The sequence below is a fragment of the Ascaphus truei genome, chromosome 1, assembly GCF_040206685.1.
Source record: "Ascaphus truei isolate aAscTru1 chromosome 1, aAscTru1.hap1, whole genome shotgun sequence".
NCBI lineage: Eukaryota > Metazoa > Chordata > Amphibia > Anura > Ascaphidae > Ascaphus > Ascaphus truei.
The window spans coordinates 480,112,172-480,131,317 of NC_134483.1; the positions used below are offsets into that span (position 1 = coordinate 480,112,172).

General features: G+C 39.1%; 1 protein-coding gene across 2 annotated transcripts in view; it reads left to right on the forward strand.

Moving 5' to 3' along the window:
* ARAP2 (ArfGAP with RhoGAP domain, ankyrin repeat and PH domain 2) overlaps positions 1-19,146 on the forward strand; it is a 406,381-nt gene that overhangs the window by 341,905 nt on the left and 45,330 nt on the right. Inside the window, exon 29 of one of the 2 annotated variants that reach the window (XM_075568062.1) lies at positions 14,680-14,762. In XM_075568062.1, coding sequence (XP_075424177.1) covers positions 14,680-14,762 — 83 coding nt within the window. Of the gene's footprint in view, positions 1-3,737; positions 4,004-14,679; positions 14,763-19,146 lie in introns of those variants that run through there. The other variant, XM_075568070.1, reaches the window with a different exon arrangement.

Sequence of the window (19,146 nt, forward strand, 5' to 3'; positions counted from 1 at the left end):
TTAGAATTTTAGCATCAGCAAGCAATAAGAGGAATAACTATACAGTATAATACACCTGTATAAATATGTTGGAATTATTATGCAAACGTGATAATGGTACTGTATGAATACATTTCCCTTTCTTCTTCCTTTTTGTTGATGTTAATACAATTGAATATTTTATATTGGGTTAATGTGCATGGAAATTTGTGTCAAATTATATAAAATATGAACCAACATTTATCAAGATCGCCACGAAAACAAAAAGATGAAATAGTGAATAATTGCCACTCAACACAGTTTTATATAGATAGAAAGAGATGTGTTAGGTAGAGGAAAAAACATATACAAAATGATCAATTATCATTTTATAGTATATTACATTATAATGATATATAATGTAATGAAATAATAATAATAATTATCTTTACTGCCTTTTTGATGGAAAAGTATAGTGCCATATTTATTATTATGATTATTATTGTTATTTAGAGTGTGCAAATGAAGAAATCTTGCAAAATGAGTTATTCACATAATATTCAGTAAGCTTTGCAATTTCATTTTTTCATTCACAGAAATGTTTGCCCATATTTTTTTTTTCTCCCCCAGGCATGTGAGATTGTGGATTTTTCAGAGGATTGAGCATAAGAAGTGAGGCAAGAAGATAGCTATTTATAAGTTTTTTTTAAAGTCCATCTCTTCCTCGGTTTCTTTTAGGAACCAGCTTTCTGACACAAAATTTGAATTCATTACTCAAAGCTAGTACAGTACCATTTTTATACAAAGTAAAGTATTTTTATTCAGAAGTATTCCTTTATCCGTGTCTTTAAACATCTACTGTAGTACTGTAGTTTCCCCAACATATAATTTATTACATGGAGACCAAAGGAACATAAATTACATATTTGGTGATGAAATGTATAAAATCATTTAATCCCTAATTTTTTCATTAATAAACACAGATTTGTGATCCATAATTTGCACATGTGGTATAGAAAAAGTCAATCAGTTTTAACCACTTTAACCCCTCTCTGTCTTCTCTCCTTATTGTTGGATGTCTGGCTGAGTTGGAAAACACATATTGCTTTTACTATAACACATCTGATGTGGAACGTGCATGCAAATGAGATTTTTTTTATTGTAGCAATCTCACTGCAATTATAATTCTTCATGAATACGGCAAAAATCCTTGATTTTTACTGCATTCAATTGCATTCTTTTTTTCTGGAAATTTTGCATAGGAAAACGAACAGTTTATTGAATAAACACTTATGACTTTGTTTTGTCAATTAATTTCGGCAACATTTTTTTTGGCAGTTTTAATTTTTTATTTGGCAGGTTCATTTGATCATTTAATCGCAACAATAGCTGTTCTGTTGCATGAACTGTCCAAAAACAGCTTTATGAATAGAACATGCTAAGCACAAAACAATATACTGTACTGTAGCCCAGCGGTGCGCAAAGTGGGGGGGTGCGAGAATTTCTAGGTGGAGCACGGTGGTTACAGAGGCCCTGTGCTTTTCCCCACTGCATTTAAATTAAATGTCAGTGGAGGCGTGAGGCCTTTGTAACTCCCTTACCTGGTCTCTGCAGGATCCAGCCAATGCATCGCCATGGCAACGTGGCATCAAATGACGCAGCAGGGTCATGTGATGTCGTGTCATCATGGCAACTAGCGTCAAATGACGCTGCGGGTCACGTGACGTGAGGTCACATGACCCGCGATGTCATTTGACGCTGAGTCCTTAGGTGAGGGGGGCGCGAATGCTGCAGCTCCCGGGAAGGAGGTCGCAGTTCGAGAAGTTTGGTAGTCTATTTGCTTGTGTAGCAGAGTCCCCCCTCTTTACCTCCGGGGAGGGGGAAGCTGCTGGGTTGCTGACAGGAAAGCAGGCGCAGCCATATTGTTCTTCGCATGCACAGAATGAAGAGGTGCACATGCACAGAGATAGATGTGTGGTGGCTATGCACATGGTGCAGTCCCAGCCAATAGGGCTAATGTGAGCAGGAGAGACAGGATAACTTCCGTGGGCTGAGAGCCCACAAATCAGTCTGACGGAGGGCGGCAAGAGAGCAGGTAATGTCAAGAGAGCAGTGCCCCTGACTAGGCCCCAGATAGGCCCTGAGTCACCCCAGTGGAGTGTTGCAGGGAAGGCCGCAGATAAGGACTCTTCCCCTTCGTGCTGTTGCTCCTGTGACCGGACGGCAATGCGGTTATTTATTTATAAAATATTTTAACAGGAAGTAATACATTGAGAGTTACCTCTCGTTTTCAAGTATGTCCTGGGCACAGAGTTAAGACAAATAATACATGTTTACAAATACAGTTACATAATGAGCAGGGTATACATTATATACAAGACATTGCATGCACAGTTAAAGATAATTTATATTATGGGCGTATGAAACAGTTACAGACCAGATTAAAATGTGTGACAGCCTTAGATTTGAAAGAACTTAGATTGGTGGTGGATGTAAGAGTCTCTGGTAGGTTGTTCCAGTTTTGGGGTGCACGGTAAGAGGAGGAGCGGCTGGATACTTTGTTGAGCCTTGGGACCATGAACAGTCTTTTGGAGTCTGATCTAGGTGATAGGTGCTGCATGTGGTAGGGGTGAGGAGCTTGTTCAGGTAGCTGGGTAGCTTACCCATAAAGAATTTGAAGGCAAAACAGGAAAGGTGAACTTTGCGCCTAGACTCTAGTGATGACCAATCTAGTTCTTTGGGCATTTCGCAGTGATGTGTGTTATAGTTGCATTGGGGAACAAAACGACAAATTGAATTGTAGAGGGTGTCAAGTTTGCTAAGGTGGGTTTGAGGTGCTGAGCCATATACTATGTCTCCATAGTCAATAATTGGCATTAGCATCTGCTGTGCGATACGTTTTCTGACCAGGAGACTTAGGGAGGATTTGTTCCTGTAAAGTACCCCTAGTTTGGCATAGGTTTTGGTTGTCAGGGTATCAATGTGCATCCTGAATGTTAAGTGGGAGTCAAACCATATGCCCAGGTATTTAAAACTAGTAACAGGAGTTAGGGTGGTGTTAGTGTTGGTTCTAATCTGGAGCTCAGTCGCTGGAAGCTTTACAAATTTAGTCTTGGTCCCAAACACCATTGTTACAGTTTTGTCATTGTTAAAAAAACAGTTTGTTTTGGGAAATCCAGTTTTCGAGTCTGAAAAAGTCAGACTGAAGTATGTGTTGAAGGTCAGAGGGGCTATGCTGTGTGCATATAGGATTGTGTCATCTGCATACATGTGTATTGAGGCTTCCTGACAAGCTGTGGGAAGATCATTGATGAACACTGAGAAGAGTAGGGGGACCAGAACAGAGCCTTGCGGGACGCCACATGTGATATCCAGGGGTTAGAGTTAGAGCCAGAGATGGATACATGTTGCTTTCTACCTGATAGGTAGGACTGAAACCAGTTTAAAGCATGCTTCCCTATTCCAGAGCTCTGGAGTTTGTTGAGCAGGATAGCATGATCAACTGTATCAAAAGCCTTTGCAAAATCTAGGAATACTGCACCAGTGAGTTGACCCCGTTCCATTCCACACTGGATTTCATTGCAAACATTTAGCAGGGTAGTTACGGTAGAGTGTTTGGGGCGAAAGCCAGATTGGAATTGGCTAGGGAAATTTGTCTTGTTATAGTATTAGCTTAATTGGGAGTGGACACATTTTTCCATGACTTTGGATAGGATTGGGAGAAGGGAGATAGTTTGAGCCTGTAGTTTGAGACAGTGTTTTTGTCCCCACTTTTGAAGATTGGGATGGCCTGGGACCAGGTCACAGGATTCGGTGATTCAAGTGAGACACTCCAGCTGGAGCTCACCCATGAGGTGGATCAGGATCCTAAGGAGCAAGGGGATTGATGTTGGAGGCCCCGCTGCGTGGGACCTGACTGTTCCTTACTTCACCAGCTGCACCTGGGTACAGGAGTGCCCAGGAAGTTATAAGTGCACCAACGGTTCACAAGGATAGCGCTAACTCACATTGGGTGGGACTGACTGGGCAGGACACCTGGGGTATTGGTTCTACCGCACCCTAAGTATTCTGGGGATAATCACCCATGTTACTGTATTGTTGTATTGTATTGCATATGTGATTTATGGTTATAGTGTGTACAGTAAAGAAGTTATATCATATTCAGTTGTATAGTGTTTATTGGGTCCGTTGAGGGGTTATCCCGCCAACGCTGGAATCCCTCAAAAGTTGGAGGCACTGCATGTAAGGAGAAAGAGCTCACCCCAGGATCCCAGTGGCGGAGGATTAGGCCTCCTGTGAGCAAAAAGTTATACAGATGCAGCGGCCATTATTTTAACAAATCACGCGGTGTATACATCGAAATTCCCATGTCATGGTGCGGGATTTCTTCCAGCCATACCACCTTTAGACGTGAGTGCAGACGAGTGCATAAAATGGCATTTTAGTGTTCTGGCTTTTAAACACCTCAAATTGACACAGTAGCACAGTAGCACAGTACTGTACACATTCATTCATTTCATTGCATTTAATTCCACAAAATCCACAAAATCCATGAAATTCAAACAATGCAACCGCGATAAACACGTGTGCCTGGGGCGATTGGCGGCGTTAGTGCCACGTGGAGCACAGCAGCGCACACAAAAACGGCACTGTGATTTGTTAAAATAATGGCCGCTGCATCTGGAGCAGCATGCATAGTTTCCCTTAGGCATAGGGAAATTGGGTACATCTGCATATATGAATGCTACAGTATAAGCAACATTTGTGTGCTACACATATACTGTATTACACATGATCATTTTATACAAAAAAAAATCTTTTGGTGTCAGATCTAAGATGATAAGTGCCACATGTGGTAGGGATGAGGAGCTTGTTCAGATAGATGTGTAGCTTGCCCAGAAAGTATTTGAAGGCAAGACAGGAAAGATGACCTTTGCAACTAGACTCAAGTGATGGCCAAACTAGTTCATTGAGCATTTCGCAGTGATGTGTCTTGGAGAACAAAACAGCATATTGAATTGTAGAGGGTATCTAGTTTGCTAAGGTGGGTTTGGGGTGCCATGCTATATACTATGTCCCGATAGTCTATAATTGGTATTAGCATCTGCTGTGCGTTGCGCTTTCTGACCAGCAGTCTTAGGGGGGATTTGTTTCTACTGTATAAAGTACACCTAGTTCCCTCCCTCAGGCTCATTACCTCCTTATCTCCCCAGGCCTATTAACTCTGTATATCCCCCAGGCCCATTACCCTCTGTACTGAAAGGGTTGCTTATCCTCCCGACTACGCCAAATGTGCTGACAGGAAATACTTATTCAAAATGTACTGATAGAAATGCTTTTTTGGATTGTTAATATCACCCACGAGTACACACATGGACACACACACACACCAATTTTTTTTCAAATATTATCTGTTGAAATACTGAGCTGCGGACAGTGTTAGCTATCAGGATAGCACATGCAGGGTTTACCAGGAGAATCACAACATCCTGCTCAGGTGCCTGGCAGTTTGAGCTATTCTCCTGCGATCACACATGCCCAGACACAAAAAGCACCGCTTGACCATTAGCCTTGTTCACAGGCGAGGTTCTGCCCCTCCTCCCACCCCCCCCCCGCTCCCAAAACAACAAAGCTACAATACTCACATCAGGGAATGGTTTGGGATATCCCACACTACGCAGTTGATGCAGACATGTCCCTGCAACACGAGAGATTAAGGTACTGATACAGGATCTGAGCAGAGGAACAGCTACGAGATGCCCCCGGGAACTTACACTGAGATACCATAATGAAATGCTGTTTATCTAGCGTCACAGAGTAAGGGCACATTTTATAAGCTTACGTCATTGGATTTGTTTCCTTTTTACTATAATCTACTAGATCTATTAAAATACAATTTGATCGCACTATGGGAGCATGCGCTTCTTTTTCTGCTTTTAGATTTCTACTATGCATATGAGTATTATCTTATAAAGCGGCAGCTGACCAGCAAAAAAATTCTGGTGTTCCAGTTTGTTTAAATGGACATCTGACCCAAGAGGACTTCCATAACTGATAACTTTTGTAACTATAACATTCCTTTGATACTTTTATTTACTCTTGATCGAAAGACTTTCTATTTGTAGCGATACACAATCATTTCTTTGTTACATTGAGCACTGTGTGTGTTGAACTTCAAAGGGATTTTTCATCAGGTGATTTTCCATCAAGCCTTGCAATGTACTTGCCAGTGCTCACTGTGCATCATTCACTCACATGTATTATATATATATGGAAATATAGATGGAAAATCACCTGATGAAAAATTCCTTTGCAAGTTCAACACACACAGTGCTCAATGTAACAAAGAAATTATTGTGTATCGCCACAAATAGAAATATTGTAATATATGCACTTGTCTATATATATTCACATGGTCTGTCACCATCACTTCCTTGTTTATTTACACTGTTTATTTTTTTACATATATCATAGATCATCCCTTTAGTTGTATAGGTAGCACAGATTGTTTCTTTTTCTGCTTGTTGTATATTAACCATATGTTTTGTTCATAAACCCTTATATTTATTTTATAGCATAGCATGATTTGTTTATCTCAAGATTTCACATACACAGGAGTGGGCATATCTAAATATATATTTTTGTGTCCAAAAGACTTCATTTCACAAATGTGAGCGTACAGTATATTGTTAATGTTTGTTTTTCCATATATATTTTAAAGAGAACAATTTTAGGTTATCAAAGCAAGTATGTAATTATGTAGCACTGCCGCTAAAAGATACAATTTCCACTCCAGTGTACACAAATTACCTCAAGCTTCATTAGCACTTTGTCAAGATTTTAAGGCATGATTAGTATAAGTCATTAAAGCCTTTCTTTTCAAAAGGTGTGTTTTAAACTTGGTGTGTTACGTGACATAAAACCAGAGGGAGTTTCTTTAAAAAAAGGTGAAAATACTGGATAGGAATTTTGCAGACTTGAAACATTGTTTTAAATAAACTGCAAAACTGCTAATATCTGTTGGCAGGTATGCAAATTTTCTGAAAATAATTTTGAGGAGCTGCAGAGCACTATTGAAACTGCATGTAAACAAGTTCATTTTATATGACAATAATTATAATTAGATAGAAACTCTGAACACTCTTAGGCAACCAATTATGTACGGTGAAACCAGTGTGTATTTTTTTTTTTTCATCTTGATGGGAAATGCTAATATGAAAAATGTTTTAATTAGATTTCTAAAAAAATATAGTTTCCACACAAGGGCAGCAATAACTATTTCCAAGCCAGTTTAGCAGTCTCAAACACATAATTATCTACTGAATCTCCTCCTGGTGCTGTTGATACTATTTAATAAATGTATGTTTAAGTTGTTTGTGACAGGGAAAATAATGTGCATATTTAGCTTTCCCTGTTCCTTTACTGTATATTAGGCTTTTTCTGGAGCAGCAGAGCTACTGTAATGTCTTATTCCTATGTACAGTACACTTGATTAGCTATTTGTAAGGTCTGAGACAGAGTTTAGATTCTGTAGATTATAGGAGAAGGTTGTGCCCATCCCCTAGACCAGTGTGAATGGTGTTACACTACCGACACACTTAATCCGAGCAGGGCTAGTTCCGCAAGCCGGGGGATGCCCCGGCTTGCTAGCCCCACTCCCTCGGCGTGCCGCGCGTCACCGATGCGCGGTCACGCGTCATCGGGTGCCAGCGCCCCCTGCACACGCGTCCAGGGCTCCCCGAGGGAGCCCTGGTGTCCCGCGATGTGGGGGATGGCGGCAGGGGGTTTCGGGGGACCCGGCGGACCCGGCAGCGGGAGGGAGAGCACCCCGATCGGAGGGCGCTCTTCTGCTGCTTCGGCGCGCGCCCGGCACCCTCCGGCGCGCGCCAGGTTACTGCTGCGGCCGAGAACGGGCAAATGCTCGAATAAACTCGGCCGCAGCAGTAAGATCATGAGGAAAGAGACGCTTTAAAGACCACCTGGAGTTCATCAGTTCCTCCCTCCTACATGTCTGATGTGAGCTCCACTACTGTGCTATGTTGCTGTTTCATGCTACGAAATAATCTCTGGGATATAACACCTGAGTTACCCCAAAGGCATCTCCCTTATAGAGACTCCAAAATGTGCTTTTACTGCCCCTGTGCACTAAGCCAGTGTGGATGGAGTTAACAGCATGATGAAAAGAGATGCTTCAAAGACCACCAGAAGCTCATCAATACCTCCCCCTGTATGCCTGCCATGAAGTTCAGTACTGTGCTATACTGCTGTTTCATTCTACCAAAAAAAACTGGGACATAATAGCCGAGTTGCCCCAAAGGCATCTCACTAAGGGAGACTACCCAATATGCCTTCACTGCCCTTGTCCACTAAGCCAGCATGGATGGTGTAAGAGCATGAGGAAAAAAGATTCTTCAAATACCACCTGGAGCTTATTTGTCCCTCCCCTCTGCATGACTGCCGTTAGGTCCAGGTCTGATCTACTGTATACTGCTGTTTCATTCTACAGAACAATCACTGGGATATAACACCTGCGTTGCCTAAAAAGGTGTTAGCCTTTGGCAGCAGCTAAAGGGTGTCACCATTTGATGTCGTTCGCTGATGTTTGGTAATCTTGCAGCTGTTCTATTGCATTCTGAAACTCTCCAGCACCTCTCATCCCCTGTACCAATGTTTCAACCTAGGCTGCCTATAAATTGTAAGCTCTCTGAGGCAGGGCCTCTTCTTACAACACATTGCAGACCTATCCTACCTCTTATAACAATTTTAATCTTGTCTGTAAATGTTACTTATGCCCATAATCATGTCTCTAACAGTCCATTAAATATTTGCAAACTGAATGTATAACCTTTGTTCATTTAATACAACCATGAATTATTACAATTCTGTTTTTTTCCTTTCTCTCATGTGTAACAAATGTAATTAAATTTAATTGTAGTTGTTCTCAAACTGACTGTAAAGTATTGCGATGCCTCCTTAAGTGGAGACCTGTATTTACGTTAAAAATGATGACAATGTGTATGCACAAGCAGTTACTCTGTTGGACTGTCTATTAGAATGCGGCTTTGATATGAATTGTTGGAAAAAGTGCTAAATCCAGTTCCTCTATTCTTCACCTCTAATTCGACTCCAATTTTAACGCCACAGACACTTTATATGTGACACGTAAGATGTTATACAGCCATATGGCACATGACATACAAATTAAAGGAGCGACTGTGCCTAATCAACTCAGACAGACATACTAAAGAGATGTTAATGGGATAATAGTTCTGTTGCAGTTGGGATTAAATTGATTGAAGGGAAATCAACGCAGACAGACATACAAATAAGATGGTTTTTTTTTTAATCTTTTTATATTAGAGAACCTACAAACGTATTATACATTTGAATTTTACATAATGAAGCATACATATTAACAATACAGTTTGTTTTGTTTCTGTAATTTCACATTTTGTAAGTTTTCCTCTTGATTTTTTTTTTTTTATTATTATTATTATTAACACTACAAAAATGTATTGTCAAACAAACTGATTGTATATACAGTAGTCAACCAGATTATAACATAAACGTAAATACTATACTCCAGTTAAGTAACCCAACACTGCACAACATCCACTCTCATAACACCGTCATCCTGTAACAAATTAGATGTTAATGTGAAAATAGTTCTGTTGCAGAAAATTGAATAATCAATGCAGTAAGCTGCATTGTTAACAAGAGATGGAGAAAATACATATTTAAGTATGGAAGCTCATCAGAAGGAGCAGCTAGAATATTATTCAGTTGACAAAGATATAGAGGCTTCAAAAAATTCAAGTGTATGCCCCAACATCAAGTCACACAGACAATGAAGTGGAAGACTTCAACATATCATGAATCAACCAACTTAGCAACAAAGGAAATTGTCACCGCAAAATCGTTATGGGAGACTTCAATGCAAAGGTTGGTGCACAGCAGAAAGACAAAGCATACATTGGTAAGTATGGTTACGATAACAGGACTGAACGTAGAGACAAATTGGTAGAATATGCAGGATGTGAACATTTCTACATTAATGCATTCTTTAAAAAAATCCAAATTGAAAATGGACATGGGATGGAGCCAATGTAATCAAGAATGAAATTAATTGTGCATTTATCATAAAAAGAGTGGAGGACTTCTACATTAAATATTACAAGAACACAATTAACACAGTGCATAATCCAGAAGAGGAAGAGCCAGGAGAACCCACATGCATCCTTCCAAAAGAATTGGCAAAAACATTAAATCCATGAAGAATGAGAATGCCCCTGGGAAAGATGGAAATACAGCTGAAATCTTGAAAGCAGCTGAGGAACAAGTAGAGAAAATCCTTGAAAAATTCTTTACCTGCTGCTTGAAGAACAGGAAAGTTCTAGAATAATGGAGCATTGCCGTAGTTATCCTTATCCACAAGAAAGGGAAAAAAGAAGACCTCAAGAACTACAGACCTATCAGTCTACTTCAAATCACTTACACAATTTTTACAGAGATACTGACTAATCCGCGGCTACAGACCCTGGACTTTGCCCAGTCCAGTCTAGAAAACAAGCATGATTTTGCAGTGAATATAACACAATCGACCATATCCAAGTTGTATATGAATTGATTTCCTGAAGTAATTAATATGATCTGCCACTCATATTAGGATTCGGAGATTATGAAAAAGCATTTGATTCTGTCTACACCTCAGCAATTCTAAATGCATTAAGAAGACAAAGTGCTAAAGAATAATACATGTGCATGTACATTCATATAATAAAGATCATTTAAAAGAATACCACATCATCTATTAGGTTACAGAAAGATACAAGGAAGATAAGGATCAGCAATGGAGTGCGACAGGGAGACACCATGTCACCAAAGCTTTTCATTGCAACACTTGAAGAATTGTTCAAGACATTGCATTGGGAAAAAAATTATCAAAATCAACGGTTAATACTTTTGTTACCTACGATTTTCAGATTACAGTACATGGTTATTTTTGCCACAAGTCCAGAACACCTCCAGCAACACATAAGCAAAATTGCCAGTTAGTAAGAAAGTGGGCCCCCATATGAATCTCAGCAAGACTAAAGTGATGTTCAACAATGTATCAAGTCTGCAAAGATCGAAATAAATGAAATAGAATTAGAAGAAGTTGAGGAACCTTGGCCTTCATTTAGCAATGGAGCCACACGGGATGAAGATAAGGATGATGATATACAGTATGTACATCTACAGTACAGTGGTCAAAATGTGATGGTTCTAGTGTATATGGGGCACCGCTGCTTTTTAATTTACAACCATAGAGTTCCACTACTTTTTTATTGATAGACTTATGGTTCCACTTTCTATATGAAGAAAAACAGAATTATATAATATGTGTGTGTGTGTGTGTGTGTGTGTGTGTGTGTGTGTGTGTGTGTGTGTGTGTGTGTGTGTGTGTGTGTGTGTGTGTGTGTGTGTGTGTGTGTGTGTGTGTGTGTGTATATATAACAATGGGTTTTCAGACAAAAGGTGACACATTGTGTGCTCATTTGCATGTCATTTCCCAGAATCCCTTGCTGCAGTGGAAGCACTGTATGCTGGGGATAATGGTGAAAGGCAGGGGTTGCAGATCTGCCTAAGACATGTGAATGTGCTCACAAGTGATCTTTTTATTTGTTATATGCAATACGGTGGAGGTTTCTTGTTGCCTTTATCACCCACCATAACTTAAAACATGATGGTAAACCCTACAGTCTTGAAAATGCAAAGCCAGCAGTACAACCAACTTCACACTGATGATACCCATTAAGGTTGAAGCATGTCTGTGAATGGTTTCTATGGCTTTGCATCTGATTCCCATGCTGTGCTATAAATCTGTGTTAACAGCGCACATTAGCTTATAGCTGTTTGCTGGGGATAATGGTGAAAGTCAGAGTTACAGACCTGCCTAAGACATGTGAATGTGCTCACAAGTGATCTATTTATTTGCTATATAAAAAGATGCATTAATGTTTGCTAAATTTGAATTGCCATTTTTCTAAAAGTATTGTTCAGAACTGAACACACACTACATCTATATCCATCTATATATATATATATATATATGGTTTTCTGGGTAAGCACCTTAACCCTGGCTGTGCTCAAAGCTGTGACCATGCAGCAAGCTTAAGCCTATAGGGAACCATGTTAAAAATGGTTATTGAGGCAAAAAGTGACACTGTGTGCTCATTTGCATGTCATTTCCCAGAATCCCTTGATGCAGTGGAAGTGCTGTATGCTGGATGATAATGGGGAAAGGCGGGGTTGCAGACCTGCCTAAGACATGCAGATGAGCATACAGTTATATTTGCATATATATATATATATATATATATTTTAAAAAATCTGCACTTTTGCACTTCCTTTGTCCTTATATATTATGGTGATGCTATGCGCTCCTTGTGCTCTATACCTCCATCTGTCCCCCTGTGGTTCACCTTAACGCTCTGTGTATTACTATTCTGTTTAGCCCATTATTACTGTCAGTGTGCGGGTAACTGTGCACCGAGGCGGTTTTTCAGACTGCGCATGTGCGTTTTGCGCTGCCGGCGTCCCTGGTGGCCAGGGAGAGTTAATGAGGCGTCTGCTCACAGCTGTGATGCACGGCGCACTCGCCCTGCTGGCGCTCCGGCAGTCAATATGTTTTGGCCCACTGCACAAGCGCGGCGCGCGACTATCCCCCGCAATGGCAGTAGACCCTGGGACCAGTGTCTAAGGGTGTCTCTCTCCTAATAGTTTAAGTGCCTACTCTCATGTCATGATGAGTCATTTGGATAATCAGGTAATAGGGGAGGGGGCACGGAGCACAGCTATGTTGCATATTTTGTCTGATTGCATGTTGGTGATTGGTTCCCTTTGTTTGCATTGCACTATGGGTGAGGGTATATATGTTTGGTCACTTGCACTTGTGGGTTGCATGCCCTGAGGAAGGTCTCTCTGTGGGACCGAAACGTTGGCTTACGTGTATTTCATGTTGTGAATATAGATTTTTGGATTAACCCCGTGCGGTCTGCTGTCTCTTTACTGGTCTTTGGATTGGTTCGTATCATATATATATATATATATATAAAATCAAAAAATAAATAGATGATACCGTCTTGATTATTGAAGCTCGGCTAACACGGTACTGATACCTCCACACACACACACATATATATATATATATATATATATATATATATATATATATATATATATATATATATGTGGAATGTGTTGTTGCGTTAATGATGGCATATTATTTAACAGTAGTTCTATTGAAAATAATGGTGGAGGAGATATGACACGTTATTTAGTGCGTTATATTGTGCGTGAACTTGCATTAATGGGAGTAATAATGCCCGCTACATCTGTACAGAAGTTCATGATTTTAATCATGGTTTTCTTCATTATATGGAAACACTAGGGGACATATGCATCCCAAAAGAAAGGAAGGAGATATGAGAGAAACTTTTGAAAAAAACTGAATTCAGGAATTATTTTTTAGTTAGATTTTTCTAGCAATCTATCTTCTCTTCAATACTTGCCCGTCTTCTCTCAGGCATCTAGCCTAGAGAAAATTGTACTTTAACGGCCTCATACAAGATTTAGTCAATGCTGTTGTCTTTTCCACCTTCTTTCAGAAGATGCCTCCCACTTACAAGAACATTTAAGGGTGATAAACAAGTTTCTTGGCATAAAGGGGGTTATTCTTGAAGCTCCGATAAACGGCACTGGAGCTACATCAGAATTAACTGTTAATTACATTCCAAGAATTCCGAATTCAAGTGAATGGGCATTAATGTAATGTCAGATCAAGCTCTGATACCCCTTACCAGAGTTTCATGAACCCCAGTAAAAGAGTTTTAAATGTGGCTCACACTGATTCTTCAGTACAAGTACAAAGATTTTGAAAATGAAGAAAGAGATATTTGGGGGTTTTTTTCCCAGCATTTTTTTTTCTATCCATTTAATTTTTTTTAATAATATGTTTAATAAGTAGCTTTATTGATTAAGAAGTTCTCTCGCAGCTCCTTACCTTGACTTCTAGTAAAAACCTCAGTAAAAAGTAGTTTTTTATTTTTTAGTTGTGTGTAGGAGCTTCTTCCTGCCCAGGTTTCATTTTTAGTACAGTTTATACAGCCAATGCTAATAAAGGGAATGTTCACGTTTTCTTCTGTCACTTGGTTTTGTTCAATTTCATTTTTTATATACAGTATACAAGTATGTCCCAAGTGACAAACATTCCTAAATCAGGACCTGTTTTTTCTGTCCTACGGGGTCATTTGACTCCTAAAGATTTGTCGTCCACTGCTTAGTTATGAATGTATTTAGCATTGCAGTCCTTAGGGAACTTGAAAGTGAAGATACTAGCTTTTCCTGAGCCTTCTGAAAATTGTGATTCAGGAGTTTTAACCTCTTTAGTAAACACATCTGAATTTATGCTCAGCATTGCTCATTTTAATGTCCTGTTCTGTTTTATTTTTCTAGACCGCATTTTCTATATTAATCTTTACCTCTTCTCCCTTAATACATTTTATGCAATCAGCAACATGATCATTTAGCTAAAGCCAAGCTCTGGAAAACAAATTCCTTAAATACTGTATTCATATGGAAGTTTATTTACTCATTTTAGGTGTACATATTTGTGTAATGATGTTTTAATATTACCGAAGAAATAATATTTCAGGCAGACTTTCTATTGTTTTTACGCAGAGTATTAAGCCGGAGAAATTATTATCCGTTGCTTCATCCAAGTTTTATGTTGGAGTGAAAAAAAAGATGAAGCCACCAACAAGGTACAGTACTGAATATAAGGATATGTATTTACTGTGCTCATTCAAGCACCTGTAATCCTGGCAACAGATTATGTACTTACACTTTGCTTGGAATTGTGTGATAAGGTAGCTGTTCTCTAGGAGTGTATCTTATGTAGTAGGAATCCATAACTGCTAGATGCTGACACTGCAGCTATTTGTCTACTATACATGTTCTGTCAGGTTAACGCTGAATATGTTAGTGACTCTTTTAATTCAGTAAATACACTACACTAGTCTGTGCTCTAATTTTTTTTAAAAACAGTGGGAAATTACCACCTCATAATTGACAGAATCTAAGTGATTTGCATTCTGCTGAATTTGCTAAAAGATACAGTACTGTATATATAATGTGATATGTCTACGATTTGCAACATTTTGAATGTGCTGTAAATAAAATATTTTAATTGTTGGGATAGACAGTGCAAGTAAATTCTGATACTGTAAGAATTTGCTAAAACATACAGTATATATAATGTGATATGTCTACGATTTGCAACATTTTGAATGTGCTGTAAATAAAATATTTTAATTGTTGGGATAGACAGTGCAAGTAAATTCTGATACTGTAAAGCTGTCAACAAACTAGCACTTGTCTTTAAACAACATTTACTAAATGGTGGTAAAAAAAACTGCTTTAAACATAACACTTTACAGGTAACTCCTGCTTGTTACAGATGCAGCGGCCGTTATTCAAACAAATCACGGAGCCATTTTCGTGTGTGCTGCTGTTCTCCACGTGGCATTAACGCGGCCTATCGCCCAGGCACACGTGTTTATCGCGGTTGCTTTGTTTGAATTTCATGGATTGTGTGCAATTAAATGCAATGAAATTAATTAACTGTAATATGTACAGTACTGTGCTACGGTGTCAATTTCAGGTGTTTAAAAAAACAGAAAACTAAAATTCCATTTTCTGCACTCGCCTGCACTCGCGTCTATAGGCGGTACGGTTGGAAGAAATCATGCGCCAGGACATGGGTATTCCGAGGTATACAACGCGTGAAGTGTTTGAATAATGGCCGCTGCATCTGTATATAAGGTGTTTTGCTGTGCTGAAAAACAAAGGCTTGGATTCACTAAACTCCTCAAGTATAGTTTATAACGCTTCTAGTAAAAAAAAAGAATATGGATTTCATTAGCTATAAGGTAATTGTAAATAATGCCACCATGAAAATAAGCATTATTCATCACTACGAATGCAATTGTTGGGGGTGGGTGATATCACAATATTTTTTTTACCAAAGGGTAATGTAATATCATTTATTATAATACCTTCTAGCAGAAACTTATTTAATCTTTTTATCTCTTTAAACACCCTACCTATCCTCATATACATACCAAAGAGGCAAGTAAGGCATTGCTTTGCATTGCCTTACCCACCGTATGGCAAACAAGATCGCTAACCTTTACCTCTTACCTATTGTGGGGCAAAACTACCCACCCCACCAATGTATTTTTTACATTGTGTTTTAATTTCTATTTTTATATAAAGATGCATGGGAAAAACTCAACCTGAATTTATTAATTTTTCTATTTTTGTATTCAGTATTTTTATGTAATTAATTGCAATTATCACTTCATTCGTATATGTATGCTGAAATACAAATGCATATTTGTTTTGAGACTGGTGTCCTCTCGTTCTTAATAACATTAAAATTAAGATTTTCGTGGGTACATCTGCTGGAGGGAGAATGACCACAGTGGGTCTGTCCTGCACAGGTACATGAAAAACACTGCTACTTAAAAAGTAGGGTTGGTGAGTTTAAACCCTGGGAGGAGGGGACACTAACCTCCAAATAACTGATACCAGTAGAAAATTAAAATGAATAAACACACAATCCCAGTAATCTCTAACCCCAGAACCCACCACATTATATATATATATATAAATATAAATATATATATATATATATATGTAGAGGTATCAGTACCGTGTTAGCCGAGCTTCAATAATCAAAAAATAAATAGATGATACCGTTCTGTGGCTAACGAAATGCTTTTATTTGTGCGAACTTTCGAGATACACTGATCTCTTCTTCCGGCGATGTTACAATGAATGAAGCAAGCAAAAGCTATACTATAAACAGTGTCTATTGGAATGTTATCTGTGCTGGTCCTTCCCCCGGTGTGGATGTGTTTTATGGCTGGAGGTGTCAAAAGGTTCCTGAAAGCAAGTGATGAAAGAGTGTGTATGTGTATCAGTGTGAATAAAAATGAATGGAGAGCCCACAGTTCGGGACACTTAGCAGTGGCCTAAACAGAGATCGAAATTTTATGAGTCATTACTGACACAAGTGAACTCTCTTCCCATGAGCGCTATATTCCATGTCTGTACATACTGTGCTACTGTATATGTATGCACACACAGCTGTCTCTCACACATACTTATACTCCTTGTTTTTCCATTCCCATACACCAATAGGGACCACATAGTATCCACACACACTTTTAGTTATGCTACTAACTCTCACATTTCCACACCCACCCACACCATTTATATCCACTCCCACTCCACACACACCTTTTGTAAAGCACTGTATATACTGTGGGCACTCCATTCATTTTTATTCACACTCTTTCATCACTTGCTTTCAGGAACCTTTTGACACCTCCAGCCATAAAACACATCCACACCAGGGGAAGGACCAGCACAGATAACATTCCAATAAACACTGTTTATAGTATAGCTTTTGCTTGCTTCATTCATTGTAACATCGCCGAAAGAAGAGATCAGTGTATCTCGAAAGCTCGCACAAATAAAAGCAATTCGTTAGCCACAGAACGGTATCATCTATTTATTTTTTGATTATATACATATATATATATATATATATATAGAGAGAGAGAGAGAGAGAGAGAGAGAGAGAGAGAGAGAGAGAGAGAGAGAGAGAGAGAGAGAGAGAGAGAGAGAGAGAGAGAGAGAGAGAGAGAGAGAGAGAGAGAGAGAGAGAGAGAGAGAGAGAGAGAGAGGGAGAGGGAGAGGGAGAGGGAGAGGGAGAGGGATCACTATATATAGTCATTTCCCAGAATCCCTTGTTGCAGTGTGCTGTGTGCTGGGTGATAATGGGGAAAGGCGGGGTTGCAGACCTGCCTAAGACATGCAGATGAGCATACAGTTGTATTTACATTTGCATATTTGCTTTGCTGTGGAGGGTTTTTGTCACTTTCTTTACTCACCATAACTTAACTCAGTATTATGGTTGGCCCATCCTTTAGCTTCTTTGCATACCCAGCCAGTGTAATCACACGGATTAGACCCAAAGGGTCGAAACAGCTGTCTGTGAGTAGGTTTACTGGCTTTGCATCTTAACCAATGCTGTGCATAAGCTTATAAGTCTTACAAAATTTCAACACCATTTAAATAGGCATAGAGGTCATGTCAGATGCCTCCTTTCATGCTGTTAGGGTCATGGCTGGCTCCACAGCATGATAATTTTCAGCAAGAAGATCACATAAAATATGGAATGTGGATTAAACATCAAAAAAAACCACCTGATATCACTTCCATTCTGAGGTGAAAGTTTATTTGGAGAAGCATTAGTCATAATTATATTTAAAGCTTCTGGATGAAAGGGATAGGGATAAGAGACAGACATCCTCAATACATTTTTGTTCCTACAGGCTGGCTCTTTCCACAACCTGCCTTCTTCTTAGATTTAACAGACTCTGTCCCTGACGATGCTTCCTGTTGTGGGAAGAGGTTTATTGTTTAAGGGATGTCTGTGTCAAAACAACTTCAGATGCATAGGTGAAACAGATTTTATACTGTATAGCGGCTACGCACTCAAAGTTTTAAAGATACCAAACAAGAACAAGTTCCCAGATATCCAGAAATAAACATGCATTAATGCATTAATGCATTAATGGAAGATATTGAGGCCATTTAATACCAAAGTTGTTCAGAAGGTTCCTCGGAACAAAAAAGAAAGGGTATATATTGCCACCTATTCATGGTTTCAGGGAAATATTTCTGGAGGTTTTTGTCCAGTGCTAGCATGCAGTACGTAAATCAATTTATTATGATAATTCAAACTGGAATTATTCAGATCCATAGTCAATACCTGTACATATGACACTCATATAGACCTGAAAGATGTATATCTACATAGTTCCATTACAACATCCCACCACAATTACTTCAGGTTTTATCTAATGTACAAACATTATCAGTTCTCCAATCTTCCTTTCAATCTGGCTACCTCTCCAAAAACCTTCACCTATTGTAGATCCTGTCAGTAGTGATTGCCCATCTCCGAAGGCGACATTTACGTTATTCCCTACCTAGGCATTTCTATTAAGAGATTGTACTAATTCTACTTTCTACACTGCAACATCATGGATTGATAGTGAATACAAAGAGCTC